The 22505-nt window shown below is 55.9% G+C and overlaps 1 protein-coding gene across 4 annotated transcripts in view; it reads right to left on the bottom strand.

Moving 5' to 3' along the window:
- TAFA5 (TAFA chemokine like family member 5) overlaps nt 1-22505 on the bottom strand; it is a 228897-nt gene that overhangs the window by 42025 nt on the left and 164367 nt on the right. For all 4 annotated transcript variants that reach the window (XM_074391021.1, XM_074391022.1, XM_074391023.1 and 1 more), the window contains exon 3: nt 58-185. In XM_074391021.1, coding sequence (XP_074247122.1) covers nt 58-185 — 128 coding nt within the window. The remainder of the gene's footprint in view (nt 1-57; nt 186-22505) is intronic.

Below are 22505 nucleotides of genomic sequence, written 5' to 3'. Positions count from 1 at the left end.
AGAGGCCTCACAAGCCCCCACCCCAGCATACCCACGAGGACGCCAAGGGCCACATACCGTGGTGGTCTTTATCCTCCCGCCGGGCTGCGTGCACGTCCAGCCTGACCGGTTGATTAACAAGTCACAGCCTTCCCCCTCCAGACACGGAAGCATGTCACACCACTGCTTGGTCTTGATAATTCTTGCTGTGGGAGAAAAGAGACAGTCAGCGTGCTGCTCTCATGGGTCGTGAGGGTGTTACTGGGGGGACTGGGTCCTGGCACTGGCTGGAAGAGCCCTCAGGCAGTGCCTGGCATGGCTGGGCCCAGGGACCCTCACGCAGGGATGCTGGGCCCTGAGGCTTCGCCGGCTTGCTGGCTTCCTGGTTTAGTGCCTCCTCCCTGAGTCCTGCTCCGTCCTCGGCCACTCATGGAGCAGTACGAAGTGACCGAGGGGGCTGGAGATGCCTCTGTGGAGCCGTGCCCTTTCTGCAGCCCGGCTGCCTTACTTTCTCTTGTCTGTAACACACTGAAGTGCCAGGAAAAAGCCAGAGGAGGGGGTTCCCGGCCAGGATGTCCCTCAGAGGCAGCAAGGACAGCTTGTGCCTGAGGGGGACCAAGGGAGCCCAGGCTTGCTGCTTGGAGTGAGGCAGGGCGGGGGGTGGAGAGCTGGTGCCCGTCACTGACGGGAGGATGTGACAGCAACCCCTGCCCCGATCCCCACCCGTGCCACGACTCGGGCTGACCCCGGGGCCCGCCCCGCACCAGCCACATCAAGGCTCCAAGACTAAAGGACGTGACTCATCATGACCCCTGGGCAGGGCAGAGGGCGGGGAGTGTGGTGAGGGGCCAGGTGGATGGGTCACTGGCTCCCACCAGCACAGGGACTCCGAAGCCCACAGCAACTTCTTCTATGCCACAGAGAGTTGCACTTTCTCTCTTCCCTGAAGGCCCACCCCATTTTGTGGCTGTAGGATTAGGCAGACTGGAGATTACTCTCTACCAGAAAGGCTGGGAAGCAAGGAGTTACATGTGACTGTATCGACTTAAGCTTCACTGCGGAAACCTCAAGAAAACGATCAGTCATTTCTCAAACTGGGAAAAAATAGTCCTTCCCAATGCACACATGATTACTTCTATTAAAACTGGACCTATAAACAGAGATTGCAATCCAGTTGAAAAACACAGGCGTTCAGGTGAGATGCAGATACCTGCCAGGCAATCGTAGTTCAAAGTTCAGTTAGAAACATGCACACTTAAACACAGGATTCTACCACCAACTTTAACCCTAGGGTTGGAAATCAGGGAAAACTTTGGATCTCACAAGAAAAAGAAGTTTGAAAGTTTGGGTCATTCGGGCAGGGTGGCTCACGCCTATTATCTCCGCACTTTGGGAGGCCAAGTCAGGTTGATCAGGAAGTCAGGAGATTGAGACCATCCTGGCTAACACGGTGAAATCCCATCTCTACTAAAAATACAGAAAATTAGCCAAATGTGGTGGCATGCACTTGTAATCCCAGTTACTCAGGAGGCTGAGGCAGGAGAATCGCTTGAACTCAAGAGGTAGAGGTTGCAGTGAGCCAAGATTGTGCCACTGCACTCCAGCCTGGGTGACAAGAGTGAGATTCTGTCTCAAATAAAAAAAAAAAAAAGGTTTGGGTTTAAGGCCCTAGGAGAACAGATGACCTCATCAGACACTGCATTCACTGGTGAGAGTCACGCACCCCACGCTACGTGCAAAGTGGATGGACTGCATGTGGCTCGCTTCACGCCGGCGCAGGGAGGCCATGGGGGCCTTCACCTGCCCTGCCTCGCTCACGCACAGTTCCTCGGGGTCCTCACTGCTCTGAGTAGCAGCTTGGAACTCACCTTGTCAGATGTGGGCAATTTACACGGGAAGCCCTTTTGTATTTTCCTTTCAGATCCCTCCCTCCTGGGGCTCAGTGTCTGATGGGTCCACTGGCCCCAGGGATGCAGAGAACCCAGTGTCTGGGCTGCCTCCATTGCCAGCCCTGTAGATGGGGAAGGGCTCCCTGTCACCCACACCAGGCTGGGCTGCGTGGACATCCAGGCCCAAGGCAAGAGTGGTCCTCATGATCCCCAGCCCCCAGCTCCCATCTGCAACCCCGGTCCCTCTCACCACACTTCAAAACCCTTGGCTTCCTCCTCTCTCCTGGGTTTTCTCTTCCATGTCACCTATTTTTCCTTTTTTAAATAAAGCACAATACTCTCAATCTGCATAAACCAGAACTGTACTTCCCCAGGATACTTGTTTTCAAAAAGTTCCCGAGATTCCTTAGCACAGGAGGAGAATGGCTACTGTATAGACATCTCTGCAAAGGCATGTGTGTGCACACGTGTGCACGACTGCATAGACAGCTCTGCAAATGCACGTGTGTGCACGCCCCTGTGCTAACACGCTGTCCTCCAGACCCGCGGCTGGCGGGCTTCGTGGCTGTGCACCCAGGCTGCTGTCCATGGTCCCACGTGGGGCAGGACCACCACCTGGACAATGCTCTGCGGTTCCCACGTCTTGAAATTCTGAATAATTTGTAACAAGAGCCCCACATTTCTTTTTGCACAGGACCCGCCAATCACATCGCTGGCCTGCAGGCAGTGGCTGTCCCTGTAGGAGCAGTGGGTAGCTGAGGACAGGGCCCTGGGGGTGAGCTCATTCCTCACCCCAGGAGGGTGCAGGCCCTGGGGTCATCGCAGGGGAGGCAGGTCTGGGAGGTCGGGGGCCCTCTGGACAGCATTGCAGCCAGAATGACCGGGCTCTGGTCCTTGGTTCTGATGAGGCCTGCGTGAGTGGAGTGGAGCCGAGTCAAGGTGCACTGGTCATACATGTCACAGCACCCACGCAGAGGATGCTGTGGGGTGCTGTGTCCCGGCCGGTCCTGCCCTACCCCACACAGGCCCCTCCACACCTGCAGCCTTGGAGGTGGCACCCCGCAGCCCGGCATGGGAGCACCAGCCCCTTTACAGGCCAGTGCTGTGGATGGAGTATCCTCTCCATGCAGCCTAAGCCCTGGATCTGGAGACAGGGCCTCCAGGTGAGGAAGCTTAGATGAGGCCATGAGTGTGGGGCCCTGACCCGCCGGACTCCTGTCCTTAAAAGAAGAGACTCCGGAGAGTTCAGCGTGTTCTCTCTCGGCCCCTGCTCTTCCCTCATCCCCCTCCTCACCCAGCATGTCAGGACGCAGCAAACAGATGCTGTCTACGAGCCAGGAATCAGATCCTCACCAGGACCCAAACCTCTTAGCACTGTGATCTTGAACGTCCAGCCTCCAGAACTGTGAGAAATAGACGCGTGTTGTTTGCGCCCCTCAGTTTGCAGAGATTTGCTACAGCAGCCTGACCCAGCTGAGACAGCCAGGGGACCAGGAGACATGGGATAGCCCTCATTCACCAGAAGTCAGGTGAGGAAGCTCTAGCTGAGAATCAGTGGCTTCCCCCACGAGAAAGAAACTGTGCTCTTTGCTCCTGAGGGAACCTCCCGGCTTCCCGGGACATCTCCAGGATGAACAAACCACCCAGGCAGCAGCTCCCAGACCCTCGGAGAGTCCCAGCCACCTGCTGTGCTTCCACAAACCTGAGGGATAGCGCCAAGAGGGGCATGGTGCCACGAGGGAGATGGCTGGAGACTGTTGGGTGTCTTCCCAGGGCCTCTGTTCCTATCTGTTCCCTATTCCTGCAGAAAGCCACCAGCAGCTGTCTCCCATCCCCGATGCATCATTCTGGGTGACAGTAAACATGGTAGAAAAATCTCACACATGCACAAATACGAACCTTAAACCTAGAGGAAGTTACAGGTGAAGCACACACTCCCCAACCCCAGAAATCCCCCTGCAATGGCTGGGAAAAGAATTGAATAAATTATAGAAAGCATCATGTGTGTGTGTGCATGTGTGTATGCATGTCTGTGCATGTGTGTGTGTGTGTGTGCGCGCGCCTGTGTGTGTTGGGGTGTGTTTCTCTGGCACCAACGCTGAGGGACATGAGAGGCAGCGGCTGTCCAGTGTGGCTTAAAAGAAATGCCTATGTGTGCTCCCATCTGTCCTAAGCACGGTGCCTGGGGTGGTCTTCAGGGCAGTGTGGCTCCTGCTCTCATCCTGAGCCGAATGGGGCCTCAGAACCCCCCTGGGCCCCCAGTGCCTATTGTCTTCTTCTGTAAGAGGCGGAAGCAGGGATGGGGCTGTCTCGGGTGAGGAGCCATTCAGCTGCTGCAAGGAGGCGTCTCAGCATCTGCCCTGCCCACTTTGGCACACTCTGCAGCACACGGTGGGGCCTGAGCCATCAGGAATGGGGCTGGCACAGCCCAGAACACCTGGGCAGGGGGGGTGGCGTCCGAGGGCCTGACCTATCGGCAGGGCAGGCTGTGAGAGGGTGGACAGATGGTCCGGCCTCAAATCTTTCACTGCCCAGCTCAGCAGGGACCTTGATGTTCACACACACGTGCACATCACACACATGTATACATCACACACATACATCACATACACATACATGTTACACACACATATACACCATATGCAGAGGTCTGCAGGCACACACACATGCACACATGTCCATTTAAATGCATGCTCACAAACACGTATCAACAGGTGCAGCACATACATGCACACATGTACACACACAGATGTGTATTCACCCATGTGCTAACATGTATACTCTCATGTAAACATGCATGTACATGCACACAGGTCACTATGTGGGCTTGCCTGCTCTCAGCACTTGCAGAACAAATGGACGAGCAGGCAGCAGGCTGCCCTGTCCCTGGCCTGGCCCTCCCGAGGGCACCAGCCGGCTGGCCCTGAGCACACAACACCTTTTGTTTGCTGGCAGGAGCCGGGCTCGCCCACCCCAGCCCACTTCCTGCTGGAGGCGGTCAGAGGCACAGCGCCCAGCCACCATGTCCTGGGTGGGGACAAAGAAGCCTTTCAAGCGCACATTTCACAATTCTCTTTCACCCAGGCACGGGTGAGGAGGCCTCTCCTCTGGTCCCAATGTCACAGTAGCTTTCAGGGACGGGAAGGGGCTTCCCCAGGAGCTGACAGAGCTTCCTGAGGTAGCGTGAGTGATGGTCACTGAAACCTGGGCTCTGGGCAAAAAATGTCATCGCCCATCCACATGGGCTAACCCGGGGGCGGGGCGTTCCTGACCACATGACAAATAAAAGGCATGGGAGGTAACAGACACGGGGAGTAAGGGCATGGGGGATAAGGGGATGGGGTAAGGGCATGGGGATTAAAGGGCATGGGGATAAAGGGCACGGTGGTAACGGGCATGGGGTAAAGGGCATGGGATTAAAGGGCATGGGGATTAAAGGGCATGGGGGTAAAGGACATGGGGGTAAAGGGCACAGGGGTAAAGGGCATGGGGATTAAAGGGCATGGGGGTAAAGGGCACGGGATTAAAGGGCACAGGGGTAAAGGGCACAGTGGGTAAAGGCATGGGGTAAAGGGCATGGGGGTAAAGTGCATGGGGTAAAGGGCATGAGGGGTAAAGGGCACAGGGGTAAAGGGCACAGGGCTAAAGGGCACAGGGGTAAAGGGCACAGGGGGTAAAGGCATGGGGTAAAGGGAATGGGGGTAAAGGGCATGGGGTAAAGGACATGAGGGGTAAAGGGCACAGGGGTAAAGGGCACGGGGGCTAAAGGCATGGGTGGTAAAGAGCATGGGGGTAAAGGGCATGGGGTAAAGGGCACAGGGGTAAAGGGCACAGGGTAAAGGGCACAGGGGGTAAAGGCATGGGGTAAAAGGTATGGAGATTAAAGGGCATGGAGGTAAAGGACATGGCAGTAAAGGGCACAGGGTCTCAAGCATTTCTGTGTCTGCAGAGCCTATCCGCAGGATGGTAGGAGTGGGTGCTCAGGATGGTAGGAGTGGGTGCTGGAGAAGGGAGCCAGGGAGCTGTTGCCTCAGATGAAAAGGGGGTGCGGGAGGGCATCTCAGACTGGGTTTGTCCCGGCTGAACCTAGGGTCTCACCGATCTTGAGCCTCTGTAGGACCCCACAGCCCCCGAGACCCAGCCCAGCCCAGCCTGGGCCAGCAGCGCTTTCTCCACCTGGAGATACTCCTCCAAGGGTCCCTCCCACGCCATGCTCTTCATCACACACACATAAGCCATTCACAGACGTAGATACAGGCACACACATGTGCACCACACACAGTTGCAGGTCCACGCACATGCACACACGCCTGCAGGGTGTCTCCTCCCAGACTCACCACCCACACATGTGCATCATCCCCCAGGCCACCTGACTCGCTGGCAGTGAGTCCTCAGGTCTACAGAAGGGCCTGCACCTTCCACCACTCTGGGTCCCCTCTGGGTGCACACTCAAGCTGCTTCCCCAGGCGCAGGCTCCATCTCCCAGGCCTTCCTCGCTCCCCGGGATGACGCAGCTGCTGTGCCCAGATCCTTGTCAGTGGCAGCATGGAAACCTTGGGCACCAGGAGGGCAGAGTGCAGAGGGCACTGCCCAGTGCAGCTGGGACCATGTTTCAGGGAAGGAGGCCTCCAGGCCAGGGCAGGAGCCGGGCTCTCCCTGTAGTCTCGTAGGGGACCGGCCTGTGACCGTGCCAACAGCCTCACAGAAGAAAGGGCTGAGAGGCAGGAGGTGGGTGGGGCTGGCTGGCCACAGGTCCTCAGCACAGAATGGTTCAGGCTCCCAATCATTTTGCTGAAAGTCCAATTTGCCACAAACAGTTGGGCGACCCTTGAATGGAGCTGAAGACACAACAGGGTGGTTGCTTGGGTGAGACGCGTGGGGCACCGTGCCCGAGCGAGGGGGAGCCCACCGGTGCCTCCTGCAGATGGCCAGCATGGAGGCACCTCTGACCAGCATTCGGGGTTCCTGGGTCTGTCTTTTCTGAGGCTTCACACGAGGGAGGCTTGGGGAACGTTCAGCCTTAATCCTGCTTGTCTTTTATGCCATCAGGACTGTGAGGCGACAGGGAGACACGCCATGCCGTCCAAGTCTTCTGCGGCCAGTGAGAAGTGTGCCTGCCTGGGGGATTCAATGCTGGCCAGCGACCTCTTCCAAACGGCTGTGCTTGCAATGGCCATGTCAGAGTGCAGGTATGTCCTGTGTGATCTGGAGGGCACTCATTTCCAAATGCCATCTGGGGGGCCCGTGTATGTGCACATGTGGTGTGTGTGTTAGGTGGTGTGTGTATGGTGTGTATGTGAGGTGGTGGGTATGGTGTGTATATGAGATGGTGTGTATGGTGTGTGTATGGACTGTGGGTATGCATGGCGTGTGTGCATGGGGTCTGTGTGTATCGTGTGTGTACATGGGGTGTGTGTGTAGTGTGTGTGAGGTGGTGTGTGTATGGGCTGTGTGTATGGTGTGTATGGTGTGTGGGTGTAGGGGTGTGTGCGTATGGTATGTGCGTATGAGGTGTGTATATGGGGTGTGTGTATGGTATGTGATTGTGTGTATGGTGTGTGCGTGTATGGTGTGTGACTGTGTGGGATGTGGATGTATGGTGTGTGCGTGTATGGTGTGTGTACGGGGTGTGTGCATATGGTGTGTGTGTATGGTGCCTGTATGATGTGTGTGTATGGGGTGTGAGTATAGGGTGTGTGTATGGTGTGTATCGTGTGTGTGTATGGTGTGTGTGTGTGCATGGTGTGTGTATATGGGGTGTGTGTATGGTGTGTGTGTATGGTGTGTGGTGTGTGTGTGTATGGTGTGTGTGTATGGTATGTGTGTATGGTGTGTGTACGGGGTGTGTGTGTGGTGTGTGTGTGTATGCTGTGGGTGTATGGGTGTGTGTGTGTGTATAGGCTGTATGGTGTACGTATGGTGTGTATGGGGTGTATGGTGTGTGTATGTGTGTATGGTGTGTGTGTATATGGGGTGTGTGTATGGTGTGTGTGTATGGGTGTGTATGTGTGTATGGTGTGTGTGTGTATGGGGTGTGTGTATGTATGGTGTGTGTGTATGGGGTATGTGTATGGCTGTGTATGTGTGTATGGTGTGTGTGTATGAGGTGTATGTATGGTATGTGTGTATGGTGTGTGTATGGGGTGTGTGTATGCTATGTGTGTGTATGCTGTGGGTGTATGGGTGTGTGTGTGTATAGGCTGTGTGTATGGTGTATGTATGGTGTGTATGGGGTGTGTGTATGGTGTGTGTATGTGTGTGTATGAGGTGTGTGTATGGTATGTGTGTATGGTGTGTGTATGGGGTGTGTGTATGGTGTGTGTGTGTATGCTGTGGGTGTATGGGGGTGTGTGTGTGTATACGCTGTGTGTATGGTGTATGTATGGTGTGTATGGGGTATATGGTGTGTGTATGGTGTGTGTATGTGTGTGTATGGTGTGTGTGTATGGGTGTGTATGTGTGTAAGGTGTGTGTGTATGGGGTGTGTGTATGGTGTGTGTGTATGGTGTGTGTGTATGGGGTGTGATTGTATGCATGGTGTGTGTGTGTGTACCATGTTCCTGTTCATGCAGACATTCACACCCTGTAAAGGTCCATCCGCTCCCAATACCCGGTGTGAATTCCAACAGGAAGAGGTGGCAGCAGCCAGATGTGACCCTGGGACGCGGGAGCCGCTCTCCGGGGCTGTGGGTGCTGCACCAGGGACACACTCCATGCACTCCCGGCCTCCCTCTCACGGTCTCGGAGCAGTTCGTTAGAAGTAAGTGCGGCTGTAAATACGCAATGAAAGTTTCTTCTGCTCACAGTCACAGTGATAACTGGATTATTCCCGTTTAAAGCCCCGCTTACTCACGCTGCAAGGCAAAGCCTGTCTTCATCTGAAGGAGACATCCTAGGTGGGTAATCAGGAACCCACTCATAAAAGTGCCTTCCGGGACAGCTCTGGGTTAAATAGAAGGTGTGATGACAACAAACAAAGCCACGTGCTTATTAAGACGCCTTCATGCAACACATCCTTAAGTATGTCAGAGCAGAGCTCACCAAGTGGAACGCGGGGAATGTATACACACAGCAAGCAGCAGGAGGTCCCTCCGCCCTGGAGCTCACCGAGTGGAACAAGGCGAATGTATACATATGGCGCAGCAGGTAGGTCCCTCCACCCTGGAGTGCAGCAAGCAGGTAGATTCTATTGATCTGGAGTCCGGGGCAGGTGGGGCTGAGGGTCTGAGTGGACCCCAGTTGACCCAGCTTGTGGAAGCCCCAAACAGCCTATGTGCTCTCGAGAGCTGATCCTCTGCGTCCTGTCTGCGTGACCACGGATGGGGTGGCTGAGTGGCCCCGTGGTGCTTGAAAGCCCTTGCTAGTGACAGCGATGCTGTATGCAGAACTTGAAGCCAGCCACGCTGACTCCACTCGCCAAGAATCTGGTGACGCCAAAGGGCCTGCTGATTTGTTTCCTGCACCAGGAAGCCCCAGCCAATCTCGGAAAGAGTCAGCAGCTCGGGAAGGCGCCCCTGCTGCCCACACCCTGGCCAGGTGCCCTTGCCCAACCCCAAACCTGAGAACCTCACAACCCAGGAAACAGGAAGAAACCAACTGTCCACATGACCCTTCCCCGGATTGACGCCCCAGGGAGGAACATGCAGGCTACTCCAGGGGACAGATGGACGGGGACGCACAGTGCTCCTTCACCTGGGACCTTGGCCATGACATTCCTCAACTCAACACCCAAGTCCCATGCTGTGCAGGACTGTAGGTTTCCCTTGGGAATAAACTGTTTCCTCACTTCCATGAACACGCAGTGCTGCTTACTGTACTCAACAGCTGGGAAAATGAATCATCCAGAACCAAACCAGTGGGATTCCAGGAGAAATTGTGGGCGCTTGCTCAGATAGCATCAGAAACACTTTCGACTGTCTGAACTGGGGCGGCCGCGCTCTCTGGCAGTGTCTGACCCAGAAGAGCGTCCCCCAGGCCCCCCAAATCTGGCTGGGGATGGAAGATTTAATCTACAGCCATGCGCAGGGGCCAGTCTGTCCCAGCGACATCTCACGTGGCCACTTGGTCTCCACCCGAGGACTTGCTCTCAAGTCTCCGCAGGTTCCTCAGTGATGGAGCCTGGCCCTGTACTTCTGGCCTGGTCTGAAGGTACAGGCTGGCCTTTTCTGGGGTGAATGTGTGTCCCAAGTCCGGGAATTGCTAAATCCCGCCCAGAACTCAGACCCTGAGGACAAGCAGGCCAGGCGGAGGGGGACCCGAGAGGTGGGGTTTGCAGGTGGGTGAGAGGCACCCCATTTCCGGGGGTGGGGTCAGACCAGGCGCCCTGTCAATGTCCACCTGCGTCACACTGCCCCCCGCATACCAAGCGCAGAGGCAGAGGGAGGTTTCCGCACATTTTTGAAAACCATGCCTCCCTAACTGCCCTAGCTGTTCCGCACATTTGCAGTTGAGGACTTCTGTGGGCACTGGGTCCTCCTGGGAGGCAGGTGCAGAGGCTGGAGTCTCCCACACTGAGGACACACACAGGCCATTTCTCCCTGTGCTTAGCAGCGAAGCCGCGGCACATCAACAAAGGCTTTCTCTTTTTTTGTTTGTTGAGACAGTCTTGCTCTGCGGCCAGGCTGGAGTATTGTATTTTCAGTAGAGACAGGGTTTAACCATGTTGGCCAGGTTGGTCTCGAACTCCTGACCTCAGGTGATCCACCTGCCTAGGCCTCCCAAAGTGCTGGGATTACAGGCATGGGCCACCGTGCCCGGCCTTCTTTTTTTTGTTAAATCAGGATGCACTGTGTCTCAGAAACTGGGAAGTCAAGATCCTCCTTTCAGCTAAGAAAGAGCTTACTTAGAAATGAACCAGGGAGGACTGGGCAGGGAGAGCCACCGTCCCCAGAGCAGCCAGGGGGAGGTAAGAAGCCTGAAGACCTGGCCCTCACGGGGTGGGGGGGGGGCAAGACAGGGCCAAGGCCTTGGGATCCATGAGGCTGACACGAGGCCAGCGTCCAGGAAAGCAGAGAAACGGGCAGCGTGCTCCGGTCCTCGCTATTCAGTGGTGAGCTGCTAATCAGTCAAGAAAAGAAAAATCTGCAAAACCCAGATCACATCTTAAAATTAGATAAAATTTTCTTTCTACAACTTCTAGACAGCATGATTTAGTGAGAACAGTCCCGATAATTATTTTTTCTTTAAATAGTTACAGTAGAATGTATTAATTTTCAAGATGGCTCTCTGATGAGAGTGATTCATTAGCTCCGGGACCTGTCCCCACCGTGCTCAAGAATGGAAGAGTCTCCCTTTGTGATGAGGGCACCAGACCGCACCAGTGGGAAACACTCCAAGTCTGGGTAATCGAATCAGATGAGAGAGGGGAGAAAAACCACAAAAAAACAAACAAAAAAACCCCTAAGCCACCACTGTAATGAGCTACCTGTTCATTATTTCATTAAGGTTAAGACATGTAAGTGGAAGAAAAAAAAGCACTCTAATCATGTTCCTGGGGCAAATTCCTATGAACTGACAGAAGCTATTTAAAAGGGAAGACAGGAGAGGCAGCCGAAGTTTTTAATTTTAATGTATGGAAAGGAAAGAGCCTCCTGTCTGTTTCCAGGAGGCCCCAGGGGCTACGTGCTGGTGGAGTGGCACTCAGGGAGCCTGGGGCAGCCCAGGGAAGGAGGGTCATGGCGGGTGGGGCAGCTCCACATTCCCCCCCGAGAGGTGGGGCGCTCCTTCACTTAGGGAGGTGACCTGAGGCCAGCTAGGTGTGTAGGAGCTGAGTGCTGCTGGTTGTGGGTCATCACTGGGGGGTGGGTGAGGAGGGTGAGCTCCCGGGGATGGTCCTGTTTACAAGTGGACTGCCACTACCTCAAGGGGAGGCGCTAGCCATGGCAAAATTAACACAGATGCTGACAACTCTGACTGTCTTCCCAGGAACCCGCTGCCCTCACGAGGACCTGGACACGTCAAGGCTCACAGGAGGCTTCATAGCTAGGCTCAGGAAACATTCAGCCATCCCCATCCATCCATCCACAGGTCCCCCACCAATCCAACCATCTATCCACCCACCCACCCATCTATCCATTCAAACATCCATTACTATCCATGCACCATCCACCCATCATCCACTAATCCATCCATCCACCTGCTACCATTCATTCATCTACCCACCTATCCTCCTATCCATCCATCTATCCACTCAGCCATCCATCCATCATTCACCACCCACCCATCCTCCCATCATGAATCCACTCATCCATCACTGACCCTCTACCAATCCATCCATCCACCTATATGTCCATTCAACCTTCCATCTACCATCACCATCCATCCATCCATCAATCCATCCATCTATCCATCACCCATCCTCCCATCCATCAATCCACTCATCCATCCACCTATATATCCATTCAACCATCATTCTATTCCACCATCACCATCTATCTATCCATCCATCCGTCCATCCATCTATCTATCCTCCATCCATCCATCTATCCACCTATATATCCATTCAACCATCATTCCATTCCACCATCACCATCTATCCATCCATCCATCAATCAATCCATCGATCCAACCATCATCAATTCACCCATCTATCCATCCATCCATCCTTCATCCATCCACCCACCTGTCCATCATCTGTCCATCCGTCATCCATCTGTCCATCCATCCAGCCATCCTTCCTCCATCCATCCATCCATCCATCCATCCACTTGTCCACCATCTATCCATCCCCTATCCATCTATCCATTCAAAAGTTGATTCACCATCTAATATTCATTCATCTACTTATCTGATTTGGTGAATCAATACTATTCCACTTTCTATCAATCTATCCATTCATCTACCCACCGTCCATCCATCCATCCTTTTCCCCATCCACCCATTCAAACACCTGAGCGTCATGTACTATGATTTGAAGTCTGTGCCCCTCTGCAGTTATGTTGAGAGCTAACCCCCAAGTCATCATATTAGGAAGTGGGACCTTTGGGCAGTGATTGATTAGGCCATGAGTGGAGCCCTCATGAATGAAATTCATGCCTTATGAAAGGATAAGAAAGGCCCCTCATCCCTTCCAGTATGTGAGGACACAGCCAGAAGGCAGTCGTCTGCAAACCAGAAGACAGTGTTCACCACAACTGACCCTATGGCACCTGATCGCAGATTTCCAGCCTCCACAACTGTGAGAAACACATTTCTGTGGTTTCTAAGCCCCCAGTCTATGTGCTTCGTTATAGCAGCCCCAGCAGACAAAGGCACAGTGAAACCTACGCTTGTCTGCTTTCCCCTCCTGGGCAGAGACCCCCGGAGCCTCAGATGCCATCCTGCCTGCTGCCCACGGCTCAGGGGCCCCCTCCTCCTCCCCGCTGGAGGGAGCTTTGAAAGTAGTAGGAGTGACCGTGGCCACTTGTGCTGACCCTGCTCAGCAGCCCCTTCCAACTCCCGGGGCGCACCTGGGGCCTGTGTGAACTCAGGGCAAGGCATCTGCATTTCCAGGCCCCGCCCTCCTCTTAGCTTCTGGAGCCACAAGGAAGGTTGGCCAGTGGTGACGGACGCACCCGGTGACAAGGGTAGGTGCAGAGGCCTCTGAATGGGGTGCTTTCTAACTGGCAGAGAGCTCTAAACCCAAAGTGAAACCCTAAGCCCCCCAACCAACTGAACAGATACCCCCATGGGCCAAGGGTAGGCACAGGGAAACCTGACAAGCGGAACCCCCAGCCATGATGAGGGGAGATAAGACATCCCTCACGCACTCCTCCCTTTTGGAGTTTAGGCTCAACTGACCAGCAGCATCATTAAAAGAGAGATCATAAGGCTGACAACATGGATTATTTGCGGCAGTAAGATACCAAATTCCAGCCTGCCTCTGATACAGTATCACATGACACAGAGCAGGCTCTAAAGGAAATCAAAATATTTTACCCCGAAGAACATTACTCTGACATATTTTGAAATGGCTCTGCAAAGCCGTCTCTCTTGGGGAAAATTTGCATCTCCTTTTTCTAGGTCTTTCCTGGGTCCAAGAGAGATTTGACTAAGAGTCTGATACCTTTTAAGGTCCTAAGAGAGACATTCATTTTCTCTCTTCCTCTCCATAACATGCACCGTGGTTTCCACAACCGCCCATCCCAACTCCAGCATTCCTTTCTACTGATTTCTTAAGTCTTAAGACAAAGCTCAACTCTTTCAACCGATTGCCAGTCAGGAAATCCCTGAATCCACCTAAGCCCTGGAAACCTCACCTTGGAGATCTCCCCTGTCCCAGATCAAACCAACGTCCACCTTAAGTGCACGGAGGTACGCCTTTGCCTCTAACTCCTGTCTCCCCAAAATGTACAAAACCAGCTGCAACCCAACCGCGTGGTCTTCCTGAGAGGGAGTGTCGGTGTGTGAGCACACAGGAGTGGAGAAGCTGCTGTGGACACCCCACCGGGATCTCCAGGGTGTAAAGGAGGACAGACCCCGCCAAGCTCGACTCAACTGCACGTGTGCTCTGTCTGACAATCAGAGAAAGCGCCTCTCTTGGAAGGTTCCCTCCTCTGGTTTTGAAACGGTTGAAGCGAGGGGAGCATCTCTGCGGATAAGCTGTGCGTGTCCTCACTAGTTGGAGCCCCTCATTTTCGGCACTTCTCCTAACTGCGGGGGACTCAGTTCCAGGCGTTTGGATGTGATTTCTTTGGTTACAGCTCAACGGCCAGGGTTGCGCCTCCCTACAATCCTGAGCATGCTGTGTTCAAGGGTGACCTGGCCCAGGCCCCGCCTCCAACGGCTGCACCCTGTATCACTGTGTCTTTGAGCATCCACTAATGTTCTGAGCGATCCACTGAATCCCACAGGAAGGGCCCAGAGAAAAAAACGGATGCTCAGCCTTCAGGCACCATGTCTAACGTTCCCAGGCAGCCTGAGCCAGGCTGGTGTCCTTCCAGAAGCCATGGCTGCAGCGCTGGTAGGGCCCAGGACCCCAGAGACAAGAGTTGACAGACTGGTGTGCCCGGCCCAGCAGTGGATGGCGGCATAGCGCGGCTGCAGCAGGCACAGACGAGGCGCCCGTAGCGCTGGGCTCGCAAGGCGGCTGCAGCAGTGAGAGCCGGGGTATCTGGATCCTCCTTCACTCGCCCGTAACCCCCCCAGCCAGGACCACATCTTCAGTCCTCCTCCGCCTGGCAGGCACAAGGGGCCCAACACACTAGCTCTCAGCGCCCAGGTCATGGATGGCAAATGTTGGGAACCTGCTCCGTCCAGGGGCAGCAGCACTGGGTCTCTCAGCTCCTCCGACTCCCCGTGCTCTGTGTTTGGGGGGCCTGCTTCCCTGGGTCCCTCAGCTCCTCTGGCTCCCCGTGCTCTGTGTTTGGGGGTGCCTGCTTCCCTGGGTCCCTCGGCTCCTCCTGCCCCCCCATGCTCTGTGTTTAAGGGTGCCCGCTTCCCTGGCTTGGTGGCCCCCCTCCGTGTCCTGCCCCTGTCACATCTCGGGCCCCTCATCCTCCTCTCCTGCCCCTGGGCTACCTAGACTTGAATGGAGACTAAATGCCACAAGGCCTGGGCAGCAGGGACTGGGCAGGCACCTGTGTGGCAGGCGCGGCTGGCGGCTCTGGATGGAAGCCTCCTTGAGGCCTTCCATCTTCTGTTCCAAGAACCCAGCAGAGGCTGGCAGCAACCTGGGCCATAGGACACGCGCCCCCGCCAGCCCCATGGAGCTGCAAATTGGAAGTTATTTATAACCCTGCTTCCAGCAAAGAGGACAGACCGCCGCCAGGGCCTGGGGTCTGGGGTGAGCAAGAGGACAAAACGGATTCTCAGAATTCAGGCAACATGTGGAGCTTCAGCTTCAGACACGATCCCTTCCCTGCATACAGGGTGGGCACTGTGCAACCCCCACACCTACCAGGGCTGCAGCAGCTGCAGTGAGGCCTGGGGTGGGGCCGGCTGACCCGGGCCCTCTGCAGCCTCATGAGGCCTCTGTCACTCCTGGGGTGATGTTGGCAGCTCCCATTACAAGTGGGGAAACTGAGGTTCAGGGGTCCGTCCAGGGCCATCTGAAAGGAAGGGACAGAGCTGGGGGTGGACTTGGTCACCTCTGGGCTAAGCTGCCGGCCTGTGCAGACACCCGAGAGAGCTTGGGCAGGGCTGGTCCCCTCGTGAGGGCAGCACTTCAGAGTGACACATCTTCGACCTCATGGGAGTGGGATGGACGGGGACCAGGATGGTCCCCTGGCGCCGGGACTCAGAGGCAGGCTTCCGACACATGAGAGAAGCTTCCTGTCATCCTCCTGGGCTCATGCTCTGAGGTCTTTAAATACTCAATAAAAAACCAGCTGGGTTTTTGCCTTGCTTTTCCTTTTTCTTTTTAGAACAGTTTCCATCCTGTGTTTTTCCGGGATGTTTATCTCCAGCCTCCTTCCTCAAGTGCAGGGCTTCTGCCCTGTCGGGGGGCTGGGCCCCTTTGCCGTGTGTGGGACAGAGGCCGCACCGCCCCTAGCCCTGCCCTGACCGCCCCGGCCCTGCCCGCCGTAGCCCTGTTTAGGTGGCACATGAGGCTCCCCCACCCCCAGGGCTCTTCCTGCTCCAGCTCTGCAGGTCAGCCAGCCCCCATGTCCCTGCAGGGGCCTGTTCTATGCCTTTTCCTGGACCACTGGCCTCTGGGTTCTGGCCTGGTGCCCAGCCTCTTTCTGGTTCCTCTGCACAGGGTCCTCAGATGGATTTGAGGCCTGTGTCCCTGGCCCGAGGAGGGTCCATTCCCTGAGGGTGGCTCCGCTGGCCCCTGGCGCTGCTGTACCCATCCAGGCATGGAGCCCGGGGCAGGAGGGAGGGGCTCCGGGATGAAGGAGCGCGGGAGACAGCCCCTCCCTGGGGGCCCTTGCAGCCCAGCTTAAAGGAACCAGAAAGAGAAGCAGCAGAAGCCCGGGGCAGAGGGAACCCGGGGCCCAGAGCAGCCCCAGGAAAGCGGTTTGAAGGAGGAAGCTCAGGAGGACCAGGAAACTCCAATGGCAAGGGTCAGAGTCAGAGAGCAACTGAAATCAGACAGAGCAACCAGGGCGGGGCTGGGAGGCCTGGGGGACTGGGAGGTCTGGGGGGCAGGAATGGGAGCCCTGAGTAGCAAGCTCGAGGGGTCTGGGGAGGCCTGGGGGACTGGAAGGTCTGCTGGTGAGCTTGGACCTCCAGAGTAGCAGAGCCACATGGCAGGGCCACTGCAGGGCTCCTCTGCCCTTCCCCAGGGGCCAGGACAGCTGCCTGTACCGGGCTTGTGTGGTCTGTCATCCAGGAAGGGGATGCCACACTCACTCGACCTGACCGTTCCTGCGAGGATGACTCACTTTTTCTTCAGTTTCTTCAAGTTCTTCCTGCAAACTTCCAACCAGAAGCTGCTTCCTCTGGGCCCTGGTACTCAGGGGTGGGAGGCCTGGGGCAGGGAAGACCCAGCCTGGACTCCAAACCCAGGCTGGTGGACCCAGGAGGAAAGAAGCAGACAGAAAGCCAGATCTGGGCTGCCCACATGGCTGCTGTATCTCCGCCTGGCCGGCTCACTGTGCCTGGAGAAGGCCTGGCCCCTCGGGTCAGACACGCTGGAGACAAAGACTCGGTGAGGAGCGGTCCCTCAAGAACACGTGAAAGTCACTCCAGCCGGGTGCAGGTCCCTTCTTCGATCATGTAGCACGGCCACGCTAGGCTGCCTCCACGGACCTCAGCCTCCCGATCCCCAGAACTGCACATCTGAAGCCAGCATCCGAGCCATGGTGTGGTGACCACAGGTGTCAGGAGCACAGCGAGTAGGCAGAGTCCTGATCCCCAGGCCTGGGGGGAGCCACGAGTGGATCCTGCTCTGACAGCAGGAAAATGAAATCGTTTCAGCCTGTCGGCATCCCCAGCGGGTGCTTGGAAGGCAGCGGTATTCACAGCAGCTGGCCTGTGCGGGAAACAGCTTTCTGTCCAATGTGCAGGAGGCTGTCCAAGACAAATCTGTCTTAATACAGATTTACTGCCATCGATGTGGTCGGCTCTGGGTGGGAGGAATGGCTTCCAACTGAACGCCAGGCAGGGATGTCCTCCACCAGAGCAGGGTCTTCTGCAGGGCAGAGCCCCACCGAGGGCTGTCCCTGGGAGCCCAGTGGTGATGACAGCTCAAGAAGGTGACCCCCACCTAGTCAGGCCATCCCTCACCCTCTAATCACCTCACACTTGCAATGGCCAGGGAGGCTAGTCCAAGGAACATTCCATTTTCAGATGAAGAAACTGAAGTTAGAGAAATGAACTGATCTCCTCAAGGTCAACAGCTGGAAGTGGAGAAACCGGGACTTGAGCTGTGTTCTCCCAGAGTCCGAGCCACGAGCAGCACGCCTGCTCCCTGGCTGCGGAGTCCACCCTGGCTCGTGAAGGCTGGGCAGGGGGTGGCTCCAGCCACCTCAGCCTGCAGATCTGGGTCACAGTCCTGTGTCCTTCCTTGTGGGGCCATTTGCACGCAGGGTCAGGGCAGAAGAACTGGACATCACACAGGCTTGGGGAACGGGAGCCTTGCGGAGTCCTGAGCTGCCAGCAGGCATACCTTCGAGAATCATCCACAGTGGGGACGGCTGGTCCCCCTCACCTCTCAGTGGGAGCCGCAGGGATGCCAAAGCAGGGATGAAGCCCCGCCTCCCTCCAATTCCTCCTTCACCTGCCTCCCCACCCCGCTAAGAGGCACGTCTGCTGGCCCTTTCTCCCAGGACAACGTCCACCCTCCTTGGCCTGGTGGACACCTCCACTCAGGTTCACCTGGCCCAGCTCCAGCAGGCGTCCTCTCACGGCGGCCTGTGGCTGCTCCCAAATCCCAGATGGCACCTGGAGCCCAGGTGGGAGGGCCAGGCCAAGGCCATGAAGTGGACACTGTCCAGGCTCTCTGCTCCGCCAGAACACTCCATTCCTTTGATTGAGCAGGCCGGGGAAATGGCTGGACCTTTGAGGCTGGCTGCTGTGGCCCATGGAGGCTACCTGTGAGCCTTGCCTGGGGGCTGAGATCAGCCTGTGCCCTCTGTTTCATTCCAAGCCTCAAATGATCTAGTCATGGCCACCTGCTGCGGCCCCACCACCAGCTGCCTTCAGCAGCCTTCTGGAGGCAGAACCTGTGTGCCAGTGCTGGGCGCCAACTCCCTGCTCCTGGATGAGGGCAAACATCGCCCGGTGCCTGGGCATCGGGGTGAGTTGTGATGCACAGGCCACGAGTCTGGAAGGAGCCGCCTCCAAGGCCATCAGACTTTAGGGCTGCACTCCTGTGTGCAGTGGTGCAATGCTGACCCGGAGACTGGGGAGGACAGGATGGGTCTTGAAGAGCGAGATAGCAGGCAGCCCCGGGCCCTAGCCAGCAGGCAGGGCTCTGCGGCAGCTGTGAAGGAAGGGAAGCGCCAGGCAGATGCTTGCAGACTGCAGAGGGAACCAGGCTTTTGCACCCGGTGGCATCAGAGCAACCTCAGCACATGCCTCCCGGGTCTTCCCCAAGCTTGGTGCTGAAAATGACCACACCAGGGCTGTCCTGCTGAGACGCCCGGCTGGGGTGGGGGTGTCCACTTGTCTGGGCAAAGTGTCTCTGGCCCATTTCCCCTTTTGGTGACCCGATAGCAAGAATATGCCTTCCAGGATCCCACGAGTCTGTGGGTCGCCGGGCCGGCTTCGTCGAGGGCAGCGGCGATGCCCTTTCCAGGCTGGTCCCTGAAGGGCTATTCTCCTGCCTCAGTCTCCCGAGTAGCGCGGGGTCTGCACCCCCTGCTCTGCCTCCTGCTGCTACCCCTGAGGCCCAGAGCTTGGGATAGGGGTCGCACCACAGGAAGCCTTCCTCTTGAGGCCTGCATCTCTGCCACTGGGGATTACCCATCTTGATCTTTATGTGAACAAAATGAACTCTGATTGGGGGTCACTTGGCAAACTTTTTCTTAAAAGGTCAGAGAGCTTGGGAGGCTGAGGTGGGTGGATCGCCTGAAGTCAGGAGATTGAGACCATCCTGGTCAACATGGTGAAACTCCATCTCTACTAAAAATACAAAAAATTAGCTGGGCATGGTGGTGCGTGCCTGTAATCCCAGCTACTCAGGAGGCTGAGGCAGGAGAATTGCCTGAACCCAGGAGGCGGAGGTCGCGGTGAGCCGAGATCGCGCCATTGCACTCCAGCCTGGGTAGCAAGAGCGAAACTCCGTCTCAAAAAAAAAAAAAAAATACAAAATTTAGCTGGGCATGGTGATGGGCACTCCTAGCTACTCTGGAGGCTGAGGAAGGAGAATCATTTGAACCTGGGAAGTGGAGGTCACAGCGAGCTGAGGCTGCATCACTGCACTCCAGCCTGGGTGACAGAGCGAGACTCCATCTCAAAAAAAAAAAAAAAAAAAAAAAATGGTCAGAGAGCTAATTGGCTTCTGTGGCTACAGTCTCTATCTCAGCCTCTTGTCTGTCACTGTGACACAAAGCAGCCACAGAAACGCCAAAAGAATGTTGTCACAGCATCCCAGTAAGACTGCACAGGGTCGGGCTTGTTCTCATAGGCACTGCTAATGCTACAATCTCCCATCACACTGCAGACCTGACAGCAAGGTAAGGAGGCCCGAAGTGTCTCCCTGAACAAGGGCCCCTTCCGTTGGGCGTGCGGACCTCCCATGCCCCTGTCATTGTGATGTGTGGTTCCAGGGCAGGCCGTCATCTGGGCCCAGATGCAGTGTCTAATTGCATTAATTAGATCAGCCCCAGTGTGGAACCCCAAACAACAGAACGGGTTGCAAATGACGCGACTCAATCAACAACCCTGAGCCCGCCTTCCTGTCAATCAACAACCCCAAGCCCACCTTCTTGAGAACAGACATGCCTGAAAGGTCACTCAAATAAAGCTCGCTCCAAAGGCAGCGAGAGCTGATCACGGGATGTGTGAACACAACAGTCCACACAGCCAAATCACGGACACGCACGGACAGGAGCCGGAAAGGAGCTGCTGGCGGAACAGAAGCCCTGCCCTGGGGAGCCCCGAGTTCTGGCTGCGGCGAGTGGGGGCAAGCAAGGCAGGAGGCACCCATGTGACGTACAGTCTCGTTTTAACTAACTGCTGGAAGGGCACCTGCAGCCGGGAGCGAAGTTTCGAGAAGATGAAACTGGGACCCGCATCTGCCCTGTGCGGCCTAAGGAGGAGGAAGGTCCGAGAGCGATTCCTGTGACGCCCCATGGAGTGGAGATACGAGGTGGGCAAAGAGCTGGGACAGAGCTGGCCCTCACCAGACGCCCAGCCCCAGGGTCCAGGCCAGCCCTCCCAACCCCCAGTACCTACAGAGCTATACCAGCTGTGATGCATTTCCCAGGCAGTTAGGGGAAAGGGCCTTTAAATAACCTGTGGGTTGGCAGGACAGGTCAGTGGGCGGTGTCTCTGTGTGGACCACATCTCCACAGAGTGGGCATCAGAGCTGAAAATTACCTGGCCCCATGCACCTTCGTCTTCTACCCTCCCTCCCTTCCTACATACCCAGGAGCTGAGGTCGGCCTGTGCTCTCTGTGTTTGATTCCAAGCTTCAAATGGTTTACTCGACATCCAAGCCCTGCACACCGCCAGGCGGTCCACCTCAGAACGCCCCAAGCCTCTCAGCCCAGTAGCAACAGGGCAGCAGCCACCCACTGTCAGAAGAAGGCCGGCCTCTTCCTGGCCAGCAGAGCCCAACAGCCAGTCCCCCAGCTTAGTGGGGGGAGAAGCCTGTTGCAGAGGCAGAGGGTCCCAGCCACCCTCCCAGGCTTACGGGCTGAATCCTCTGTTGGCCAGAAAGAGGTGGAGACAGGCAGGGCTGCCTGGGAGAGAAATGGACAGCAGGGAGCAGAGGCACAGAGAGGAATGAGTGGAAAACTGACCCCAGAGGAAGCAGAGACCCACGGGGGCAGAAACTCTGTTTAATCTATTTGAAAAAACATCTGTCGAGATCGACAAAGATGCTGCCACATCAAACCAGAGCAGACAGCTACACAAAGCAAGAGTTCCACAGTGTTCAAAGTAGGGCTGCCGGAGGAGAAGACACCAGTGGTGGAGGGGACCTTCCTCAGAAGTGCAACAATGAGATCACCGTCTTCTAGAGAGAGCACTGTGCCCCAGACAAAAAGGAGACGAGCTATGTAAAAGAAGATGCTGGAGACGTGGAGGCACTGGGGCAGCGTTCCTCAGTGGGGTGCCGTCAGCCTTGGGGTCCAGGTTTTTGTCTGTCCCACGCCGTCCTGGACATACTCGGGACTCAAGAGTCCAGGGCTGTGAGCACCAACTGCTGTTAGCATCCTGGTCTTTATAGTGATGAAAACCAGCAGCACATGCCTGGGTATTCAGGTTCTATTCCCAACCGCGAATAGCTGCTCCAGTCAGGGTCCCAGGGGAAATAAAGACAATGGAGGAACATAAATAATCAGAGAACACTGGCAGAATTCCCTGAGCTAAACCTGAACTTCCCATGCAAAGTGCCCAGAGATGTCCACACACCTAGATGTAATCCAATGAGGGATCTGAATCAAAAGGTCAGAAGGATGGTGCGTGGGTTCCTGCGGGGTGATCAGCAAAGGAGTGAGGTATCACACTTGCAACAGAATATACAGCCACCAGGTAGGCTAGGAGAAGGCAAGGAAGTGCTATCTTCAAAGCTCCAAAAGAAAAACCTGTTTGAGCTGTAATTCT

This window comes from Saimiri boliviensis, chromosome 21, assembly GCF_048565385.1.
Source record: "Saimiri boliviensis isolate mSaiBol1 chromosome 21, mSaiBol1.pri, whole genome shotgun sequence".
Classification (NCBI taxonomy): domain Eukaryota; kingdom Metazoa; phylum Chordata; class Mammalia; order Primates; family Cebidae; genus Saimiri; species Saimiri boliviensis.
The sequence above is the reverse complement of the archived record's forward strand: the minus strand, read 5'-3'. Positions and strand labels throughout refer to the sequence as shown.